General features: G+C 40.7%; 1 protein-coding gene across 15 annotated transcripts in view; it reads right to left on the bottom strand.

Annotated features, from left to right (window-relative positions):
• Window positions 1-23688, bottom strand: part of GRIP1 (glutamate receptor interacting protein 1) — a 319763-nt gene that overhangs the window by 202326 nt on the left and 93749 nt on the right. For 3 of the 15 annotated variants that reach the window (XM_068669281.1, XM_068669270.1, XM_068669277.1), the window contains exon 1: window positions 19293-19802. The exons of 2 other annotated variants lie outside the window; for them this stretch is intronic. In XM_068669281.1, the coding sequence (XP_068525382.1) occupies window positions 19293-19425 (133 nt within the window). In that variant the 5' untranslated portion in view covers window positions 19426-19802. Of the gene's footprint in view, window positions 1-19292; window positions 19808-23688 lie in introns of those variants that run through there. 10 more of the 15 variants (XM_068669278.1, XM_068669279.1, XM_068669267.1 and 7 more) reach the window with 8 other exon arrangements.

Raw genomic sequence — 23688 nt, 5'->3', positions numbered from 1 at the left:
TTATTGGATAATTTCATTTAAATTAGTGTTCAAGAAACCCTAAAAATTCTTGTTCCATCTAGCAAGATTACCTCATTACCAACAAAAGCTTTGGTTTCTGCAAACCTGCTCACAGTGTCCATCTCTATAACTCAACTTATGTAAAAGCTGATCGTTAAGACCATAGAGAATACGTGGAATTGAATTGTTTATTCTTTGCCTCTGAATGTGCATACTTTTTTTTTTTTTTTTTTAACTTAAAGTCTTGTGTCTTCTTATTTCTCACACCACAAAATTGTTCTTCACAATGGGAATACTGCTCAAGTAGAGCAACACATTCAAGTAGTGCAGCAGTGCTGAAGCTCTGGCTTGCCAGGCCTATAAACCCAACCAGCTGCTCCATCCTGGCCATCTTTCATCCTTCAGGGCCCTCTTGGGCGAAGCCCAGCCAGCTTGGCTGGGCAGCAGCAGCCCCGTGTTGGTCCATGTCCGTGCACCAGCAGGCGATGGATGATCCCGCGTCTAAGGGATGAGCAGCTACCGGCTCCCTCAGAAGGGACTCAGCCTCACCATTAAAAGACAAAACACACCTCTATATTTGAATTGTCTCTACTAAAAAATACAAAGTAGTCAGGAATTTCTATTAGACAATCACCAACTTTGTGAAGCCCTGGAAAATCAACATTATGAACAAAAACTCATGGGAGATACGGGACACACAGCTGTACAACCAAAGGAATTATTTCATTACTTAAGCATATTGACTAACTGGATCTGTGATGAACATCAAGCTTTGCAGAAATAAATGCAGTAACTCTAACCAAGTTCAAGGTCCTCCTATTCAGGCAATCTTTTCACTAAGTCTAAGCAACGTTTATGTTGCAAAGGTTTTTACATCACTTCTTTTAGTATCCTCTTAGATATAAAAAGCCTAACCTTCAATATATTTAATGCAATCTACTAGTAAGTATGGTAATGAAAAAAAAGTAATTCATGGTTTTTACTTTTTTTTGTTTGTTTATTTGTGTTTTGGTATTTTCCATATTGCCCTTCATGAGTTGGCTGTTTTACTGTTCTCATGTCTACACATATTACCGTTTTCTTCTTAATGAATAAACACTAATCATATAAGGTTATATACAACCACTCACAGGCACACATTGTTTCTAAAGCAGCATACAGCTTCTGAGAATTCAAAAGGTAGCTCAGGAAGGAATCACAGCCCCCATAGATTATTCTACCTTATAATTTGCCTTTTTAAAAAAACTTCACACTCTTCTTCTTTTTTTTTTTTTAATTTTCTTTTTCAAAAAAGCCATTGTCTTTTTTGATACCAGACCTTTGATAATTTTGGTCATTTAGAACTTTGGGTTTTCTTTTTTTCCAGGCTTCAAGCTGTGTGACTGCCATCTCTGACTTGAGGAGCTATGGGAAATAACAACCAAATACGACATGGCAGCTCACCTTGAGCGACTCGAGTCCCCAAGGAAGCAATGCTCTCTCCTGATGCAGAGTTGCTAGCATTCTTTAGCCCATTACCACACAGATCCTCTCAACACAGTATCCCTGCTGCCCAAAGGACCTTCCCTCGAGCAGCAGGACTAACCACAAGCTTGTGTGATGCCCACTACCGAATCTTACATTCTGATGCCCTTTCTCACCTGTCTACCGCATGATTATAAACCAGCTTCATTGCACAAATATTCACTCTCAATGCTTGCTCTGAAAAACATCAAATATTTGCCCCTCTCAAAAACAGGATATTACAAAGAAGCTGGAACAAAGGTTCAGTGATTTAATGTTGCTCTAGAGAGCTCTGCAAGCCACTCTAGACAGCACACTGGCCTGCATGTAAGTGGATTTTCAGCAGCTGAGTGATTTTTTTCTTCCCAGAAGGCCGGAAGACTTTTCTTAAAATATCTCAAGTGTGTGCATGTGTGTACACCCACACATCAAGTAATTTGCTGCAGCACAGCAACTACCACTAACAGGACACAACTATGGAGAGACCTCTGTTAGTGTAAAAGATCCACTTCTTTTCCATGACAGTAGTCATTGAAAGACATTCTGTACATTGCAATTTCAGATTATTAATTGTATCACATGTAGTTATTGGAAATTTCTTGCACTACAATGTCTGATGTCCCGGTGGATCAATGCACACTTATGCACGTGTACAAACATTATATTACATTGGTTTTATGCCCTTCCTCAGCAAATGTAGCCCTGCAGTTGAGCATAAGGATAACTGGAAGAACCTCGTGAATAGTTAAACATGCAACTAATGCACAAGATGCCCCTTTCGCAGCCAGAAACCTCCAAGCCAAACTCTATCAGCCAACCTCGCTAGGCTAAAAGCAGCTCTCTGCAGCCAAGGCATCTTCCTTGCAACATCTGCTATTGCGTTAGAGAGGCAATGTGGGAGAGACAGCAGGGTTGGAGATCTGGCCCTATATATCTGGGTTTGGCCCTGACGAAGGTAAAAAAAAAAAAAAAAAAAAAAAAAGCAATCTCCATTCAAGATGTGGGTATGGGTTAACCTGTTTTAAGCACTCCTTGAAGTCCAAGCTTAAGAATTTGCAGCAAGAACATTCAAGATGGTATCTTAACTCGCAGTGCACCAGCATTACTATCAGATTACAGATCTCCCTGTGTTATCGTTAAGAGCCTGGAAACTCATGTTGAGAGCGAGGTATGATAGCAACGCAAGGACATATTCACTGACATTTAATATAGTCACTTTGATTAATTATTAAATCTCTGAAACATACTTGGTGCTTGAAATGGCTTTTCAAAGGGTCCAGTATTCCCATTAGCAAATTAACTTTACCCTTGATGGTTGGCATGAGTTGCTTGGAAACAATTACATTATTTAAGACATACTTCACTTAATCTACCGACCCCAAACTATTTTCCCCCCAAATTATAAAGCTATTCCTGGTTCAACAGATTTACATATTTTTAGTATTCCCTACGTAGCCTGACATTAAGTTTTCAAAAACAGCATCTCAGTTTTGTGCAGTCACTGAATTTACACTTATTTTCATCTGGTATGCCCAGATTTGTTTTTTTTTGTGGTTAAAATAAGAATCATGCAGACTGCTCAAAAAGACAATTCAACTATATATACACAAATATAAAAGCACAGACAAAACTCAGGCACAAACACATGCAGATGAGTATAAATTATTCAGGCTACTCAATCAGTCAGTACAGTTTAGTAAGAGGAAATGGAGTGAATCAAAACACTGAATATATATCCAAGGTGAAAAATATAATAATTGCAAAGCGGTTTGTTTGCTTTTTTCCCTTAGTTCAGTAGTTACCTCTGTTGCAAAAGAAGAAAAAAGAAAGTGATTTTGTAGAAATAACCAATATCTAACCAGTATTAATTAGACAAGAACAGACTCACAGCTGTGAACATTTTATGACTGTAAACAAAAAAGCAAATATATTTTGCAGGCATTCAAAGTTAACCACTTTAGTTTTTTTCCCTTCATCATTTTCAGTGAAACTTCATTTTTCCTGTAAGTATTTTTAAATGAACTCTTCCCTGTCTTGAAGAAAAGTCCAGTTAAGTAAGTGTGGGATCTGACTTGACCCAAAAAGACTAAAATTGGGAACTGTTGTGTCATCAGCACCCACCCTCTAAAAGAGCTTCTGGGGAAAGAGACCATAGACCAGGCCATGGCAAAGAAGGCAGCCGTGCCATGGGATATGGCCTGCCCACAGCCATGCTGAAGGCCAGGACACAAGCTTCTAACATGTTTTGGGAGCAGATCCAGTTTGTCCCCAGTCCCTGCAGCCACTCGAGCTGTAGCAGCCCAGGCATGACCCACACATAGTAGCCACGTTCACCCCCAGCACACCAAGCCCACCAAAGCCTCCTCCAGGCTCAAGCCATACAATGACCAAAATTTTCAGCAGCAGCCACAGACCAAACTTGTAGCAGGGTAAGAGCTGGTGGACCTTGAGCTTCGAAGCAATAAGAAAAGCTAGGAAAAAACAACAACAAAACAACACAAAACAAAATCTTGGCCCAAGAGACCTTTAATGAACCAAGATGTGACATTGCTGAAGAAAGGAAGCCCTGTCCTTTTGCTGGGCACTGCTTACGTCTGCTACAGCAGCACTCCAAACTCATTTAATTTCAGACCATCCAACCATCTCCCCTTAGCACATATGTGGGCCAGTTAGTTTAATTTTCCTAGAAACAAATCTCATTCTGTCACATTTTTCCATGTGTGGGTTTCCAATTAAATAAAGTGAGGAAGTGAAATCAAGTCTTTGTCATTTTCTAGAGTAGTGGTTTAGTAAAAACAAAGTTTCCACCAAAAATGCTGAGATTATTTTTAGACAGTTTTAAATCTTAGAATATTTTAAAAACAAATTGCAGAGAAACTGGCATGTTTCAGTAATTTCAAAATTACACATATTTGAATGGCTTCTAGAGTTAAAGGCTATCCAAAAGTCACAAACCTTTTCCCCAGAGCAGACTGACAATCCTGAGATCGAGACACTCTGTTCAGTACAGAAAACATTACACAGAGGGGAGAAAGCCTGCCTATTTGCATTCATTTGCATGGACTTAAATCTACATCCCAGTTTCTGCTGGACTGAAAGGGAAAGGAGAAAGGGAAGAGTCATTCCTTCCCTGCAGCAAAGAGACTTTCTGAAGAGACATCTTCACTAGGAATAATTCTTACTCTGTACTAACCTTGTACTAATTAATGCTTCATAAAATCAGCTTCAATGTACTAATTAATGCTTCATAAAATCTAATGTAGACAAAACTCTTCTCAGCCTCCAGACCCATCAGCAAGTCAAGATAAACTAAAGCAAACAGAAACCACAAAACATTCTGTCTTCACCAGAGCTGTGTTTGAGGTACCTAAGGAGACTGTGGCCTGAGGCCAGATGTGGTGCTAAGGTACACCCAGGAGAACAGTACTGATGTCTGCTAATGAGCAGAGATGGGCATGGATTAAGCATCCCTAGAAAGCCTCCCCCAAAACCCAGCAAAAATCCCCAGGATTTAATGCTGGGATGGCCCTGGAAGAGCTGAGGGCAGAAGTGATGGGGACCTCAGCTCTGGTCAATGCAGGTTGCGCTGTCCCATCCATGGGGCCTGCTCGCACAGTCCCTCAGCTCCCAATTCCCACTATAAACATAGATACGTAAGCTGTCAAGGAAGTAATAAAATAGTAAAATAGTAAAGTTTTGAAAATACGAGGTAAATAAATAAATAAATAAATAAATCACTTTATTCCGTGCTTCATTCATTCTTCAAGACATGACAGGCTAAGATCTGCTTTTACTCTTTATCAGCTATTAGTAAATAACAGTAGAAGAAATTACTGCCAAGTGTTGTCCATCAGATCGTTGGAGGCACAGAAGTGTTTACCCGAGGACAAGCAGGCAGCCTGCTGCTGGACAGGCCTGCGAGGGAGATGTCGCCAACACACACAATATGGTTTTGTGTTGATTACACATGTATTCTCCTGTGCCCTATGGCCAAAAAAAAAAAAAAAAAAAAAATCAGAGCTGGGAAATAATTTGCAGATACAAACCCAGAGATGTTTGAAGTGGTCATAGCCCTCGAGGACAGAGGAACTTTGCCTGTTAGGGAAGTTGCTCATTTTTTTCGTCTACTATTCAAATCGTCTCCCTGCTTGGAAATGTGGCTTATTGACACTTGAAGAGCAGCATAAGGGGATTTTGTACATTCAGTTCTTGAAGTAAATTTCTGTTCAAAAGTAAAGATTTCTGAATCACATATACAGACACACATATGTGAGTCTAAATTTCAAGAACAAGTGTCTGATGTGTTTTTTTTCCCCTAATAACTGCTGTCACTATACAAGCTCAGAGGAAGGCAAGCCACAACCCACCTGCCAAGCATCACTGCTACCTTCACTCAGGTCTGTGAATAACTACAGTGTGACTGCAGACACAGAGACCTATCCTTTGTGTCTTGTTGCCTGCGTTGTGACCCCAAGCTCCAGAATTAAATGGTTTATGCCACAGTGACAGCACCTCAGAAGCCCATTTCATTGCACAGCCTTTTGGTCTTTCACACATCTGAAGAAACAACACTGAGCTGCTCTAGCAGAGATCAATATCAAAATAAAAATACAGCTTCTTTTGCCACTTTCAATCTTTTACACTCTGTCAAAAACCTCAAGCTGTCATGTAGCCGTGCATGCATTTTCTACGTCCGTACAAAGACAGGCTTATCTCCTGTCCAAAACCCAGACTGTAACTTCAGTATCCCTGCTGGCCTCTAGTAGCAAAGGAAGCACACGTTCACTTTCTTGGATGCTTTAACAATAACTGGATGCCATATAGCACAAAGCAGCAGCCAGGTCTTCTCTAAAGCTGTACCTGAAACCATTTACCTCCAAATGAATAAAATAATCAATGCACTTGACAGGCAGTTTAATGCATTTAATATTTACTACAATAAATCTATCTACTCCTTCTGCTTCAGTGGAACAACATTTGGGGATTGGTATTAAATAAGCCTCAGTTTTTTTCTCCCCTCCTCCACAATATTGCACTTTAAAGCATTGTTTTTATTATTACAGGTTAAAATTTTCAAATTCTAAGAGAAGGCTCATGTATAAAAGATATTGGCAAGAATAATTGCCTTTTTCAAAGAAAAGAAATCAGCAGTAAACTGTATTAATCAATGATTATTGAATTCTGTGCTCCAGGCTAGTGGTTCCTGTCAACAGAGGTCCTTCAGATCCAGGTCTTCCACTTCAGCTTTAATGAACAAGGCTGAAATCATGCATTGAAATGAAATAATGCAGAACTAATCAACTGGCTTTGTTTCTGAAGTCTGAACAACTTCACCTGTGAAACAAAATGGAAGAAAAAAACACATGCTTATGAATTATATTAGGGGAAATGATCCAAGGTTGTTGATCTTGCAGTCAAAATATCCTCTTTGCCAGAAAGTGGAACAGAGTACAGAAACACAAGACAAACATCTGGAAGAAACTGCTGACCTCTTAGAATCACCATTTTATTCCAGCCATATGCATCATTTTCATCAGGGTTCACTGCTACGGACCCGTATAAACATAACTAACCTTTGTCAGCGGGACTACTCATGCAAACAGAATTACTCACAGGCCCTGTGCTCGCAGGACCAAGTTTTTAGCTGGCCTACAGCAAGGCACAATCCAGACAATATAAAGCCTTGCAAAACCACTGCCAACTCTACAAATCTTCTTGATAAAATAAACACAACAGCCAGAAAAGTGCAATCACTGCAGACGTATTTTTGAGAGTGCTTTGTTTTCCCACACAGCGGTTATAAATAAATAAACAAATAAATCTCCCCATGCATTTTAAGATGCATGGAAAAAAAAAAAAAAAAAAAAAAAAAACACATTAAAATCTAACCACAATCACTGGATAAAACAGCTGAATTTGCTTATGCAAAGGCTATTTGAATTTCACTTCCTGGGCTTCTTCCCAGGACAGCTTCCTATTTACATTTTTTTTTCACTTAGCCTTAAGTTAAGGCATCCCCAGATGCCTCGGGTCATGCCTAAAGGCAGGCCATATACATTGCAAACTTGAGCCTTTCTGTCACATCAGCAGCCTTCATGGCTTTCTGTCACATCTTCTTTCCGTTTTGCTGAGCAGCACACACATTGCAGCTAAAATAAATAAGGAAAAAGAGCAGCAGGCAGCAACAACACCAGTCGCTTGTGCTTTTTCAAAGAAAAAGACATACTGTAGGTCAAGAACAGGACTTTCCCATTTTGTATTAATACAGGACACACACAACTCTATGCATCCAGCATTTTTATTCAGAATGGGAAAATAATACTTCCCTTGCTTGACTGAGTGTTAAAGTGGTCACAGATGGGATATGCTACCTTCCTCCCCTTTGTGATATGACTGTTGAATTATTTCATGACAGAAATGCAGGAAAAAGTCTTTCTTATATTGAAAATCCATGATGTACTCTAACCATAGCTGCACTTCAGTACTTCAAAGGAATTTAGAATAAGTAAAAAAAAGAAAGGGCTCCAGGCTTGTAATTCAGAAAAATCATTTCTACTTCCGGAAAACAAACAAGACAATAAATAAATAAATAAATAAATATACACACATGTATCTATATTAAAGATACCACAATACAAGGTGATCTAGGTGTGTCTGAATTTAATACCAGTGTGTGTTCTCCCACTTTAATATGACCACCTAATACACTGTGGTTCTTGTAACTACATTAGTCTGGACTTCTAAAATTTCCAAATTTCCAAATGCCACAAGCTAAATCCAGGGGCCTGACAGACAAAAAAAAAAAACTAGTGTTATCCTGTGAAGCAGTGATCATTTCCTACCACTGTTATGGTAAGCAGAAGATCAAGTCAGGACAATTCACATAACTATCACAGATTTTTAAGTATTGCTGGTTTCTTAGATTCTTTTTCAATTTAGCTGTGCATTTAAAAAAATACAAATTTATACCAACAAAATATGAATTGTATTTAACAACAAATTTGGCTGTTTACAGAGAAGTGATCATGAGTTTACTAATAACCTTCTGTAGGTTACTCAAAATCAGGTCCAATTTTTCTCTTTATTTTTCACGTCTCCATTTCAGTGAGTTTAGATATATCTAAGGCCATAAAACTGCTGCTTCTTATTATCCATTAATTATCATACAGGACTTCATTTTATCACCAGATGAAAGACCACTAATCAAAACTACATTTTCCTTACCTTTAAATCCACTGAGGATTTACCAGGACATAAAATAGCAGCATACTGAAGCTTTGTAATAATTAATTCCAAGCAATTACTTTCAAAGACTTTAAAATATTGTCTTAACAATGAAATGTTTTGAGCAAGATATAGGGTTTGAGCATTTCCCATAAACTAAACTTCAGTTATTTTTACACAATGGAACAGCGAGCTACCTCTGCCGCCTTTTCTACTTCCATTGATGTAAGCCTCTGAATAATTATACGAGCAGCACTACACCTTCTTAAGACTCTTAAACCAACAGCTAAGAAAATTCGATCATTATCTGTTATGAAGAAAACAATGTTAAAAGACACGTGGCCATGGGAATGCAATTATCTGCGAGACACAATGGACCACCAACTCTCCGGGCTGCAGCTACAGCAACCTTGCGTGGTTTTGCTAAGTCTCTGCAAACAATTTGTGTGATGCCTAATTTGTCCTGCTAAATCTGCAGCCATTCAGATACCTTACAATAGTCCAAGTTTAGTGAAGTAAGGGGAAATTAGGAAAAAAAAAAAAAAAGCTAGAAAGAGGCATTGGTTTCTATCTGCTCTAGAACCATGCAAACACTGAATTGCGACACCCGAATCAAGGAGCCAGTAACAAAGTGGTAATGTTCAGTACCTTCTAAATCCCCCGTGTTATGTTCAGGAGCAGTGGTATTTTAAAAGGATGGCTGTTATTTCTCTGAGTACAGAAACCCTTCCCTCTCTGCTCTCCTCCATCACTTGTAGCGCAGCGCTCATTACTCCCTGCCTGAACAAGCCACCAGAGATGTACACGATAAACGGGACAGCAGAGGAGTGTTATCAAAAAATCCCACACATTTAAATATACCTACATTTTCGTAGCTATGTTTAGAGTATACAAGGAAAAATGTAAGCAAATCATTAATGCACTAAGCTGGAGAAGACTTGTTTTTTTTCCAAGCAGGGTATAGCAACAAGTGAATGGCAACTGATGGAAATGTGCTGGGAACTCCTGAGCAGCTTCTCTCGAAGTCTGGAAACCTCAGGTGAAATGTGGTCAAGTTACAGAGGAAGCACTTCAGAGGCAACCAAACTGTCCCTGAACTCATAGGGACTTAAGAGAGACCAGTGGCTCTGCAGTCTTTCTGCACTCCACTTGATTTAGTTATCCACAGGCAGCTCTAACCACATGGGCAGCTTTGGTCTTTCCATTTGAGCAGCAACCCCCATTCTCCTTTTAGCAATGAAAGGAAATGCAACATCTGGATGACTTGCCACCTGAAATTCCACTACTACCCAATGGAAAACCCGTGTTCTTGCTTTCTGATCTGTAAATGCCACTGGACGTGGTGTTTAGATTTCCTGACAAATGACCTGAGCACTGCTTCTGCTTGAAGCGCTCTGCCAGAGATCCAGGCTCCCTCCCAACTTTCCTTCACAGGCATCTTCTCATTTCCTCTCAAGTAGGCTGTCAGATGTGATGTCCCTCCCAGACAGCGTGGCACACATCCCTTTTGATTTCCAAGCATTCAGCGCTACTACAGCTGGCACTGCAGTCCACAGCTTGTGCTATGACTTAGCTGTAAAAGGGTGCTGCTGACTACACAATTTCTACTGGGCTTCTACAAACGGAGCACAGGTAGCAGGTCATCGGAGCTATAAATTACCTCCTACTCTAACCTGCAGAAAAAAAAAAAAAAAAGGGAAAACAAAACAAAATAAAACAAAACCTGTCACACTGTGTATTTAAAATATCTATCTGTGCATGTACCATTCATCATTTACTGCATTTGTTTGTGGTACTTTGAGAATCTTTATTTTATTTTATTTTTAAATAGCGTTGCTACCAGTTGACAGAACAACAGCAAGGTATGTTGCTGAGTGAGGAGTTTCCCCCTTCTGGGAGAAGGACAAGGATATCAAAAAGGCATAGACCTGAGCAACCACAGAGCTTGTTAAACACAGCCAAAGGGTGCATTTGGGACCAAATCAGAGAACACGTGTTACTGAGTTAATGCTTCCCACAGCATCTGTCTACTTTTGGTTTCGCTTTCTTTTTTGTGGTTTCAATCAAACAATATATTCCCCAGAGCTGTCTTTAATCTCTCTTCTCCTTCCTTGCCTTCTACCACCCGTCTTGCGACAAACAGCACCAAAGCGCTACCCATGCAGGCAGATTTGGAGGCCACGCACCCAAATGTCACTCACCATCACAACATCAAGGAGGTCTTGGTTCATTTACAGCAAGTATTATGCCCATAATATGCTGTTGTGAAACTTCCACTCCATGCAAAAAAAGTCAAGAAACTGCTGCGCTACTTTCTCTACCACAAGTGTGCACACACAAAATATTAAAAAAATAAATAAAAAAATCCAAGTGCCAAACCTTAGTTTTGCCCTCTTTTGCCTTACAACATAACTATTAACTTCCTCATCTCCCTGTCTTTCACAAGACCTTGTCTCATGTAATGCCCCAAATGAATGACTTTGACTACCTGAAAAATTATTCAAGACCTTGTTTTCCCCTCATTGCTCAAACTATAATTCCATACCTTAGTTCCCACACATTATTCAAGCCCTTCTCTCAGGACAGACATTAATTTCTTCCTGAGCTCTTCTATGATGCTCATCGCTATAGCATCTGAGGGCTTAGCAAACATTAATTTACTTTCATGGCATACCGGTGAAGGAGAGGTGCCATTAACCTCATTTCACAGGTGGAGAACTAGAGCACGGGGAGATTATCATCAAAGGCATGCAATAACTTAAAGCTCCCAGCCTGAGATGCCTTATGGCTGAAATTTCAGAGTAGGTAGGCTTATATCATTTACATATATACAAACCATGCTTCCCTTGGCCTGCTACAGCCACTTGTGCCCAACATCAGTAAATTCAAGTTCTTGAGCCAGGCACAAAGTAAAGGAGGAAAGGCCCAAGCACGGTGCCATGCCAGTCCATCACAATTACAGTGAAAAAATGAGCTTGCAGTCCTTAATTAAGACAGGCCAAATTAAGGTATTGTAGGCAACCTTCATTCTGGTGCCTTTTAAATTCTGAGCATGTCTTCAAAACTGCAAGTCTTTCATGTCGACTTGTGTATAACTGTCTGGTTTTCAAAGGAAAACTACAAAACCCTCTGAGAAAATTTGGCAGTGTCCAGATGCAGAGGTAATCACAAGCACAGTTCCAAATCAAGGAAAGGAGGAAGGTGGAGATGGGGGCTGAGTGGGCATAGACTCCTGCAGCCAGCTACAGCCTCACCCCTCCTGTGTCTGCACCTCTGAACATCTCCCAGCTCTGCTCTTTTCTGCTGAAAAACATTAAATGAAGTTGCTTAATAACTTCTGCACATATGACGATGACTATAAAATTTGCCTTTTACAAATACTGCTACGGTAAGCAGGTGTTTATATACATGTTGATGATTAATTATAGCTGCTGAGGTGGCCTACTGAAAAATAAAAACAGCAATAATTCAATAACTGTTTATAAGATCACCAGCAAGGAGCTTAAATTGTTGTTTCCTTTTTAGTTCCACTAATTGAAGTTTTCTGTTGGAACCGATGGCCAGTATTAAAGCAGACACCTCAGTAGTTGCTTTTACCTCTCTCTTTAATCTTACTTCATAAAACCTGATGTTTTATTCACTTCAGAGTAACCAAGGGGGAACAAAATCTTATCACTTGATGTTCATGATGCAAATTGATGAATCCATGGTTAAACACATGAACTTACACATATTATTTCAGGAAGTAAGAAGCTATATGTCTGTTGAAGTCTCTCTAAGTTTCATTGTTTGAACCCAAAATATCAGATATTCCAGACACACTAAAATATAAAGCCTACTCAATTCTAAAACACTGGAGGTGCAGTCTCATAGCAGCCACCACTAGAAGAGGAGAAAGACCCATAAAGAATACATTTCTTGAGCAGGGATGGTCAAGATCTTTAATAAATAAGAAAGGATAGGACCTGAAAGTAAAAGAAAAGTAGTACAGAAATTCTGCACTTGTAGCTGCTAGCAGGGAGAAGAGTTTACACTTCGTGCAAAGAATTACATAACTCATGGCTCATGATTTCAGTGACTTAAAGTAAAATAAGCAAGTTTTGCTCAAGTAACTCTAAAGCAACGCTTTACCATCTGTGCTCCGCACTGCCCCAGGAGCCTAAGGGCCACTTGTAGGAGAGCCACAAAGGGTAATTTAAAAAAGTAGTCCTACTGCTACCAAACTTAAACCAGCTGTTTCACCACTGCTTTACCAAAAAAAATGTAAAATCTGTATCGCCTGTTTCATGGTTGACAAACATTTCACCAAAGCCAGCACTTGTGCACAAATCTGCCTGGCTGGAGCAAATGCACTGCACTGGTGCTGCAGGGCAGCAGAGGCTTGGGTGTCCCCCAACAGACCCTGCAACTGGCGGCTGCACAAGTGAAGAAAACAATTTAATTCTCTTTGAATTTATGTAAACAATACAAGGCAGCTAAAGCTACTATCCAAATAGCTTGAGTATACAAACACGAGCCCCATCCCAAGAGCTACAAACTCTTATAACTAATGCGAAACAGGAAATGAGTAAAATAAGATTTAATTTATGCATATTTCTTAAAGGCTTGGAAGACCTGAATTAATTCAAGGGATGCTCAAGAGCTGTTATCATTTTCCTTTTTATAACCCATTCTTATTAATTCCCTAACCATAAAGTGAGAATATTCTTCTCTACTTCTTGGGTTTTTCTAGGAAAGTTACATTCACTAATGACCGTGACAAACAAGACGGCAAATAGAAGTGGTCACCTCCAAAACACACACAGAGTTCATCAGAAGCCAAATGACCCTTTGCAAGACGTTGGCTGTCATAAATACACAAAACTGCGTTTGATGCAATGGCCACCTGCTTAAGAATGCAGAACTTAATATACATGAAAATTAAAAAGCAACAGAAACAGCAGGAGGGTGCAACACCTTTACCTGAAGAGTGCCTGTATTTTAACTAATTAAAAATTTTACAATTGGCAGCTGCACAGATGAGGTTTCAGCCTGCAAGTGGATGCAGAGAGAACAGTTCAATACCTTGCTACCTCTTTTGATTCATTCACAGATCTCTGAACAGGACAGTTGGTACTGTCTGCCCTAGCAGTAAAGCTCAAATAGAGTCATCTCCTTCATCACTGCACACGGCTTGCGAACTGACAACAGGACCAGAGCAAAAGTTTCTGTGGCTACAGCCATCCCTTCCCATCCCACCTAAACTGCTGGTGCTGGGGCTACTCAGGCCACAGGAAAAAAAGTGACATATGGAAAAGAGACAGAAATATTGATGAACTATAATCCATTAATACAAATCTCCAGGGTTCAACAATCATGAAACAGTCATTAAGTGCAAGGAAATAAGAAGCTTTAATAATTTTTAGTTATTTTCTTAAAGATTATTTTTGTTGTGGTTTCAAGGCATGCCATATACTCTGCTCACTCAGGTTATCAAGCTTTTTTTTTTTTTTATAGCCTGCAACAAATGGATTTATTACCTTTAGTCTCATGAAAGCTGAGATTTTACTGTACTGCCATGATCTGTGATGGAAGGAGCAGCGGCCCAGAAGCACACCTGGGTACCACAAGACATCTAATTGTATGGCAGACCAGCAGCACACAGTTTGCAAGATGAAAAGCAGTTGTCATCCTGCATTCCTCACCCTTCAGATCAATTACCATCTATGCAACCTGAGACAGAAATATTCAGTGCCCTTGTCACCACACTACTCATAAAACCATCAACTCTTTTACAACCTCTATCAAATCTACGAGAGTAGAGCAAACAAGATCTATTTGTGCCACTTTACAAAATGGAGAAAATCTTGACAAGTATGAATGTTGTTGGCCACAGCATCAAGAAGCCAGAGGTGTATTACTTCCCTTGCTGTTTTGTCTTCAGTATCAGGCCTCTTCTATCAGTATTCAACACAGTTTTAAAGCAACTTACGTTATGAAATGCAAAGCTATTTGTTAGGAAGATTTTGGCAGCTGTGGGAGTTTCCGCACCATAACACTGAGTCATGCTGGAGAATAATGCACAATCTGAGCAAGTGGTGCTTTTCTGCTGACATAATCACAACCAGGGTATCATACATTCAACATCAATTTTAACTAATTGTTCTTGATTTCAGTCAACAAAGAGGACATCTTCAATTCTGAGTTATATGAAACTTTCAGTTTTCCTTTCCGCCTGATTTGCTAGGCTAGGAGTTGGGGGACACAAAGGAAGTCAAATACCTTACCCTCACTTTCCAGTGAAGACACAGGGACAGAGATGGGACAACTAATGGAAAGTGGAAAAATTATCACATACATTTTGGAGGCAAATTCAAAGAAAAAAAGTGAGGAATCAGATGGTTCTCACAGAAGAAGTGTGGAAGAATTAATACAAGGCATCACAGCTCTAACGATAAATTTTAAAAGATTTTTTTTTAATCTATCACATCTGATAGCATATCAACTAGATAAAAGTGAGCTAAGTATTTACTGATTTGAGAAAACAGCTGTATTTGTCTAACCTTGGTATACTTCAAAACACACTGAAGAAAAAAAAAATAAAACCATTAATTGCAATAAAAGGGGTGAGAGAAAAAATACTACATGACCAAAGATACCCTACGGCAGACTACTTCATCTAATATATCAGTAATCTTGTCAAATGACATGGACAAGTCCTTGACAAAGGTTAGAATAAAATTATTTGCTTAACTGTGGGTGACTACATGGAACATTTTAAGGGGTAGAGCTAAAGAAAAAAAAAAAAAACCTTTTGGGTTAGTGGGAGTTTGCTAGTAGAATTGTTTACACATTGTTTTTTGGGGTCATTCTTTAGTATCTTCATGGGACCAAGACAGAAGATAAAACCTTTATGCCAATGGAATATGCTGCTGACATCATGCTGGGAAGAATAACAGAAGAGAAACAGGTGAAAACTGAGTATCTTTCAGGAAGAAATGGATGACAGAAACCAGAAGCAACATAAATGAGACAAAAATTCCCAGCTCGTGTTCAAAATAACACACCCTGGAACCGCCCAAGCAGATTGTGACAACCATATTTTATATTACCTGTGAGCCTCCAAAATCTGTTTCTGTTCAACTGGAACAAAACCAAAACCTTTCAAACATTTTGCAAAATAAAGACTTAACATTACAATCAGCCTGGAGTGGGGAAGGAGGGATTGTATTTGTTTTGGTCAGAGATGACCAGGCTGGCTCCAAAAACACCTTCCTGCTCAAGACCAGGCTGCAACTCGAAGGTGCTGGCACAGCATCCTGCCTTCAGTGAAAGGACATATGTTGTCTTGGGAAATGGGCCAGGCAGCTCTGCCACACAACAGTCCCGCCGTTTGCTATCACTCCTGGAAATAGTCTAACAGGGGCCTGGTTCACCCAAAGCCTCATTAAAAGGAACAGGTTGAATGGTAGTGCCATAATGCCACACGAGATAAATATAACACTTTTTAAAGCACTTTCTGTGATAGCACCAACTTATCCGAGTAGCTTCAGCAGCAGTTTTTGGTGCCCATTATGTTCACTGTGCAAAGTCCCAGCGAAAGGAGTATGACACCTGCACTACTAATGTCAATAAGTGTTTGTGTATTGAGATTAGTATTTTAGTTATTCCAGCACTACATAGCACAGTACGAGGCTCTCAGGGAAGAGAAGAGAGCTGATGTTGTGTGTCAAAGCAAGGCTATCCACTTAATGAATGAATGAAATGCCCGAGCGAAAAGACGTCTGACTGAAGAGCTGGGGTCTCTTCTACTTAGGGAGTTTTAGGTATTACTGCACCTTTCTTGCCTCCTCCCCAGTATTATTGTGATTTTGGTCCTCCGTGGCAAAGCTTCAGAGGATTAAAGAGAGTATACTTAACGAGAGGAGCTACAGTACCCAGGCACAACTGTGCTGAGGACAAACTAATGTCACCTTTTTCCTGTGATTCCCAGAGGCCTGTTCTATTTATAACTTTGTTTTGTTTCCGTTTGATCCTTTGGTTATTCTAATGTACTTTCTGCATTTTACATTAATTCAGTCTCCCTACAACACCCTAAGCAATACTACGCATGGGGGGATGAGAGGATAACAGGCCCATAAAGCAATTGGCTCAGACAATCTTCAAGTGCACTGGCTAATTGGATACACAGCTCATAAAAGACGACCCTTCAGGAGGGACGGATGACAATGCAGAGAGAGGAAACAAAATCTGAAAAAGCTCCTACTCTGTGCACTTGAATGAACAACAGGTCTTTGACTTCATTAGCTCTGATATCCTGAGAATCATACCGAGAAATACCACCCTATTCTCAAGCACACATCCTTCTAAGCATATGAGTACAGAAGGAAGGGCTAGTAAAAGCTCTGCAATTACTCTAAATTTGCACTGTAAACAGCATAACACCAGACCATAATTAAATTCCGAATGAAACATTTCATTGTCTCCATTACGTGAAATGTCTCCAATTTCAAGGGAGCATTATAGCAGCTCTGGCAGCCTCTTTGCCCATTTTGTGTGCTGGTTTCAGCAGCCACCACGCCTATCCGACCAAAACAGCGATGCACTAGCAGCGTGGGGAAGGAGCGGACAAAAGGACCTCTGAGGAGCGATTGTGTTCGATGTGGTGCCTCTGTACGGGCTCCCAGCTCCCCAGTGGGTGATGAACAAACACATCTCCACGGCCCGAGTCTCCTGTGACGTGCTCTGTGTAAGTAACTGGGAGAAGTTGCTAACTCCTCGTGAATCCAACTCTGCAGGACCAAGCACTGTGTTGGCTGTTCAATCTGTTTTTTCTGAGCACTAATATAACAACGCTCCAAAACCTGACACACAGTCATCCAGTCGAAAATACCTCTGACCTCCCCAGGCTGAGGGGTGTAATATCCTTTTTTTCCAAAGTAGAATAAAATGAAAAACCTATTAGACATCTGGTTCAATCTTAGTTCCTTACATTAAGACAAGAGTAATGATTTATTAATCAACATTAAAGAAATCCTTACTACATGTGACAGTTTTTGGAGGGGTTTTGCTTTCTTATTTAAAAGACCTTCAACAATAACAATCAGCTAGGGAAATACTTTGATATCCTGCTTTGACACATTCCTTTGATTTGCATATTAAAGCAAAAAAAAAGTCACGTGCTTTCATTAACTTATATCATTTTCATGTTTTTCAGTGCTAAGCAGATTTTAAATTTTTCGTTCTTATGTATTTTATGCCAATGTTACCTGTTATGACTGCAGTGGCCCCTGAAAATAGGTCTTTTCGTATAAGAACTCAGTCTTAACAACATAAACATTATCAGCATAGTAAATTTTCTTAAAAATGGAAGGAAATAAAGAGTATAAGGAAGAAACCCAGTGAACAATCAATCACGTTACTTTAGTTTACTTTTAGAGATAGGCAAGCAAAGAAAACCAAGAGGAAAATCCCTTGCCTTCAGTATTTTCCACAGAACAGCAGAACTCTTGCTGTAAAGCAGTCACATTCATTATTTTGTCTCAAAACAAACGTGAGGTTCTTATGATTTATTTCCATAAAATGGACATGAAACCAGATGACACAAAAAGGATGTGACAGCTACTCCTAGAGTACATTAAAAAAAAAAAAAAATGTGCAGCAAACTTCAGCTGCTCAACAAAAGGCAGGGCTTCACTGCAAAGCTCCCAAATCACTGGCCAGAAGAGCAGAACCCTTTTAGAAAGATCATTTCTGTGCCTGGCTGGCTCTGCTGTCAACACCTTGCACCGGCAGAGCTGTGCACTGGGCAGGGTCCCACACCCCCTGGTGTCCCCACAGGCAGTTTTGGGCATTCCCCTTCCTCTGGCTGAAGCGGATGGCAAGGTGTGAGCTCCAAAGCCTGGCAGGTGATGGCTCAGACCCGAACGGGCACGTTTTGGGAAGGGACTTGGCAGCAGGCGGTGTATTTTGGTTCGCAGCGAGCTGCTGCAGCCACGTGACTGCAACCCCACAAAACCCACTCCTCAATGCCTCCTAAGTGAGCCTGGACCCGCTGCAACAAAGGAGCCCACTTGAGTTACTTTCTGCTGAAAAGCCTGGGTCACAGCACAGGCTCAGAGGGCTGACTCTCGCTCAGCAACCCGCATTAATCATCAACTTGAACCGACGATGAGTGATCGCTGCCTTTCTATTGCTTTAAAAATATCCATGGTACAAAGGCATCCTACAAGGGCGACCACCGGCGGATCAGTTTCCAAAACAAAAGTGTTTTAACAAAAGCTTTCCAGCAGTCAGCCTCAATTAACTGCACCTGAAATATTAAGCAGGTTTAGAGACCCTGCTTACTTTGGGAGCTGCTGTGCCACTTCAGCTGTTTTGCATTGTTCATCAGCAGTCACAGGCAGATAAATCTATAACAGGAAGCCAATGCTTTAATACTTGCACAAGGCTCAGATTCCACCAAATGGGGAATATTGTTTGGGCTTTTTGCATTTAGTTGTTCCCCCTCCCCCCCTTTTTTTTTAATCTTAACAACATAGCATTTATCACAGCTAAAGGAAAAAGAGGTTAGGCAAAGCACTTACTTCGAAAATGCTCTGAGGCATAATAATAGACATCCTCGTAACCCTCGTGGTAATCCTCCTCTGGCCGGTACTTTTTGCCTTTTCTTCTTCTCGACCTCCTTATCTGCTTGACGAAGCCCAAGAAGCGCTCCATCTCCTCAGCGGCACCCACCAGCAGCCCCCTTTGCCCTCTGCCTCACGAAGAGCTGCCCGAGCATGAATTAACAGCAAGCACTCAAGGAAAGCTGCAACCTCCAACCATCTGCTCTGGTACCATTAAAAAACCCTTACCTCAGCTAGGACTAGAAAGCATATTGTTTTCCTTTTTTTTTTTTTACAAAAAAAAAGGGGGGGGGGAGGGAGGAGGGACACTTAATCAAAGCTACCGACTGGAATATTTCAGCATGGAAATAGGTGAGGGAGGGAAAAAATGAAGGGGAAGGAGAAAGTCAGGGTTCTGAGCAGTTTTTAAGCAGAACAAAGTTGGAAAGCTGTGCCTGGCAGCCAGAGGCAGCCCAGCACCGGCAGCTCGCTGCCCTCTGTCTCCATCATTTGAAGAGGGGCTGGGAGGCGGGGAGAGATGTTAGTCAATGGACTGAACCACGTCTCCAGGCAAGGCAGGTTTTCATCCGCCAGTTAAATCCCTCCTCGTATTTCCACCCTCACGGGCTCGGGACCCCGTTTGATTTCATCTGTCCTATGACGGGAAAGAGGCCGGCCCGTTTCTGGCATCAGGCACATCGGGTGGATAAATAGCGGAGTGGTTTAATCCATACACACAGCCCACTGCCGGCAAGCGTGTGCTCAACGTGTTAATTGGAGCAGCAGGGAGAAAGCTCGGCAGCTGTTAAAAAATGACACATATACCCACTGGGCATTAGGGTATTCTAATCACTGCTAGATCTAAACATTAAAATGCGCTTCGCAGACAGGTTTCTTATAGAGCTGGCCGGGCTTTATGGCAATAGGCAAACAAAGGGAGCCACATCATGAGCACACTGTGCCACACTCATTTAAAATCCTAGCAGAGTTTTAAAACTTTAAAATTAAGGTATGGCAAACTGTGCTTTGCACAGGAGGAGACCAGAAAAAAGCCTGATGAGGCACTCACTCTTTTTTCCTGCTGCACGTCCCAATTCCACAGCATTCCCTGAGATAAGGCAGGAATTTCATGCATGCACCTGATATCATTTCCTTCCCACTCAAAAACAAAGGCAGAGCCTGCTCAAATCTCATCACTGTGCCATCTACCATAGTTTGTCTTGTAAGCCAAGCAAAGTCTCCAGTCCAGCAGGACATCTCCTGGTCACCAGCACAAGCCTGGGATCCATCAGTCACCTCAGTCAATCCATCCTCACCTGCACCCGTGCTGGCAGGAGGTGCAACGCAGCTCCTGTGAGCACGAGGGCATCAGACAGTCCTCCTGTGAAACCCATTTTACAGGATCATCACCTGGAAAATGAGCAGCATGCAGAGGTGGGATGAGTCTCTGGTGATGCAGACCCTTCAGTGAGAATTGTCACTTTGCAAAGAGCACAGCAGAACTATTTTTTTAAAAGCTTTAAAAGAAGCGAAGCATAAACCAGGACTGCGATTTATCATTGTTGCAACAGAAGTAGACAGAGATTGATCAGAATTTAGTTGGGATTTTCTGGTTTTGAAGCACGTGAAAGTTATCAGCAGAGGCAAGCTAGATCTGCTGTCTGGAGGTCCTAAAACAAACACACACTGAAGAAGTTGGAGCTCTTTTGGGTCTGTTCCAGGTTCCCGGGTATTTTAAAACAGTATAGTCAGGAAGACCCATTTTAGCCAGAAAAAATAACCAAACAACAAAAGCACCTACCAAGCTCCCCGTGCGAGTATGCACTAATCCTCCCTGACCTCACCAGCCCCTGTTTTTCCCCTATGAAAATGCCACCGCTGTTGCCAGTTGATGAACACCCTGAGGTACAGAATTATTTTTAGTATAACTTCTGCAAGGAAGCTACATTTTAGTATGTGCCTGTTTTTATCATACAGCTTTCAACTTTGGAAAAGTAAAGAACTTGCAGAAATATTACCAAAAATAATAAAAAAAAAAGTAATAAAACTTTTTATGTGGATCTTTAAGAGCAGATTACTGTATGTTCTGAAGGTTTCAAGTCACGTGTCTTCTCTGCGCTCTGCCACCAACCAGCAAAAACATTAAATTAGTATCATGAAACATGAAAACCAAACAAAGACTTAGCCTACAGCAGAGACAGAAATCTCTCTTTGCAGAGATGGAAATGTTGTTTTGATGCTGTATTTGCTCCTGCAGAGTGCTCTCCCTGACAGCTGTGCAAAAAGTTATTTGTAGGTGTCAGAAACATTCAGCTATAAGAGAAGTCTTGCAGACATCCCTGTTTCCTAAAGTTAAATTATAAATTCAATTCAAAGCGGTACAGCTACTTTTCACAAGGGAGAAGAAGGTAAAACTTTCTTCCTTTTAAACCTCCCCGTAAATGAGAGCAGATAAATAAAATGATGCAAACACTTGGCTATCACCAAGTGCATCCACCTGTGCATGGTACCACGGTGGTCGAACAACACGCTGCTGCACGAGCAGCTCCTGCAGGGGCTACAGGCTCCCCTGTCCTCAGTATGTCCCAAGAGACTCCATTCTTTCTGTCATAAGAAAACCACACAGACAGTCCCAAAGGCAGTAGCTGCCACCCCATTATATGTAGGCATGGTGTAGGGCACCAGCCAGCTCCTGGGCTGAGAACAGCGGCTCGCACCCTGCAGCTCTGCCCATCCACTGCCACTCCGCAGAGGTCAGGCTCCCTCTGCCATGCCCAAGGGGCAGAAGCAGGTGTTGCCCACGGCTTCTAACCCATGAGCTGTATTACCAGCACATAATTTATACACCCGCTTCCTTTTGTCTGACTGCAACCAGCAGAGACAAACGATGCCAGCATTTCGCTTTTTAAACCTAGAACAGCATGAGCTTTTGATAGGATTTTTCCCTCCCTAAAACACTTTGCTGTTTAGGGCAATTTAAAAAGAAAGATGTACCTCAACTGAATGCAATGGTATTGCAGATCAATACCAGTCAAAATATTGTTTTACTACCGAGATTACTGAAAACTTATGTTTCATAAGCATTACATACTGCCTCGACTGCTTTGTTAAGAACACTGGAGACATTCATTAGCTACTCCTCATGTCATACCTGTAAATATTTTATCATAGTCCTACTTTCAGATGTATAAGCAGAGAATTCAGTTTCACAAACACAGTTCACTGTAGTTAAAAAAAAAAAAAAAAAAAAAAAAAAGAAAGCTAAAGAAAAGCTAAGGATTGCTCTCCCCATTGCTCAGGATTCACACAGTTCATTCCTTCACGGCCACCTTGCAACTTCATACTTGAAAATGAATAAAAGAACAGAAACATACCAGATGCATACAACAGTTCAAAAAGGCATCTTGATTTTGTGGGTGGAGTAAAGAAAGAAAATATTGGATTTAGAATTTTTTAAATGCAAAACATCAGAGATGACAGTGAGTTTCATCCCTTAATGACAAAGAGAATAAGATAATGATGCCCAGAGAGCATAAGATTAGGTGTCAGCTGATATTCTGAAGCTCCCTCTGAACTAGAATTTGGGGATTCAATTTTCTGGTGGTACAACAGAAGTGCAATGTAAATATGTCTGAAGCTCTTTGGCTCATCATTCTCAGTGAATACAGCTACTCCAGTAAAAGAAAGTGCTTTATTGGTACTTCCAAGGTGGCTTTATTAGAAGAAGCAAGGATTATCATGCTGTCTCCAGCATGATTTGCCTAGTAAGCATTTTGCCAAGTGACACCGTTTAGCTAATATTTACATTCACCATTCTCATAAGTAATTTGTTTAATTTGTATTACCAAGAAGCTCTGCCAAACTGGATCTGTCTCAGGTCACTGATCTACTGGAGAAGACTTCGCGGCAATAATAAAACAAATATACCATTAAGACACTGTCCCTTACAAATACTTATGCTGAGGCATAAATGCTCTTGTAGCCATGGACAATGTCATCATTTAAGCACTGACTTTCCTTTGTGTCTACAGCATAGACTGAGTCTCTCATCTTCTAAAATATCCACATGTAACTTTTTACTTGCACACATACAGCTATCCAGTTATCTGGGTAAAATTTCACAGATGACACAACCATCATCCACAGCACTTTTCCAACATTTGGGGAAAGCAATAGGAAGGAAAAATGTTTTGATATCCACGGATAAGCCACTAAGGTAGTAAATATTTAACAAGGATTTCCATTTGACTGGGCTTGCAAACATGGTGCTTTGAAACCAGAGCCTAAATATGAAGCTAGCCTCTCTAGAATTTAGTACCAGGAATACAAAATGGAACTGGCAGCAAATACTGACAGTATTAAGCAGGTATTTTAC

This window comes from Anas acuta, chromosome 1 (assembly GCF_963932015.1).
Source record: "Anas acuta chromosome 1, bAnaAcu1.1, whole genome shotgun sequence".
In the NCBI taxonomy this organism is placed as follows: Eukaryota; Metazoa; Chordata; class Aves; order Anseriformes; family Anatidae; genus Anas; species Anas acuta.
Note: the sequence above shows the minus strand (reverse complement) of the source record. Positions and strands in the feature narration are given on the sequence as shown.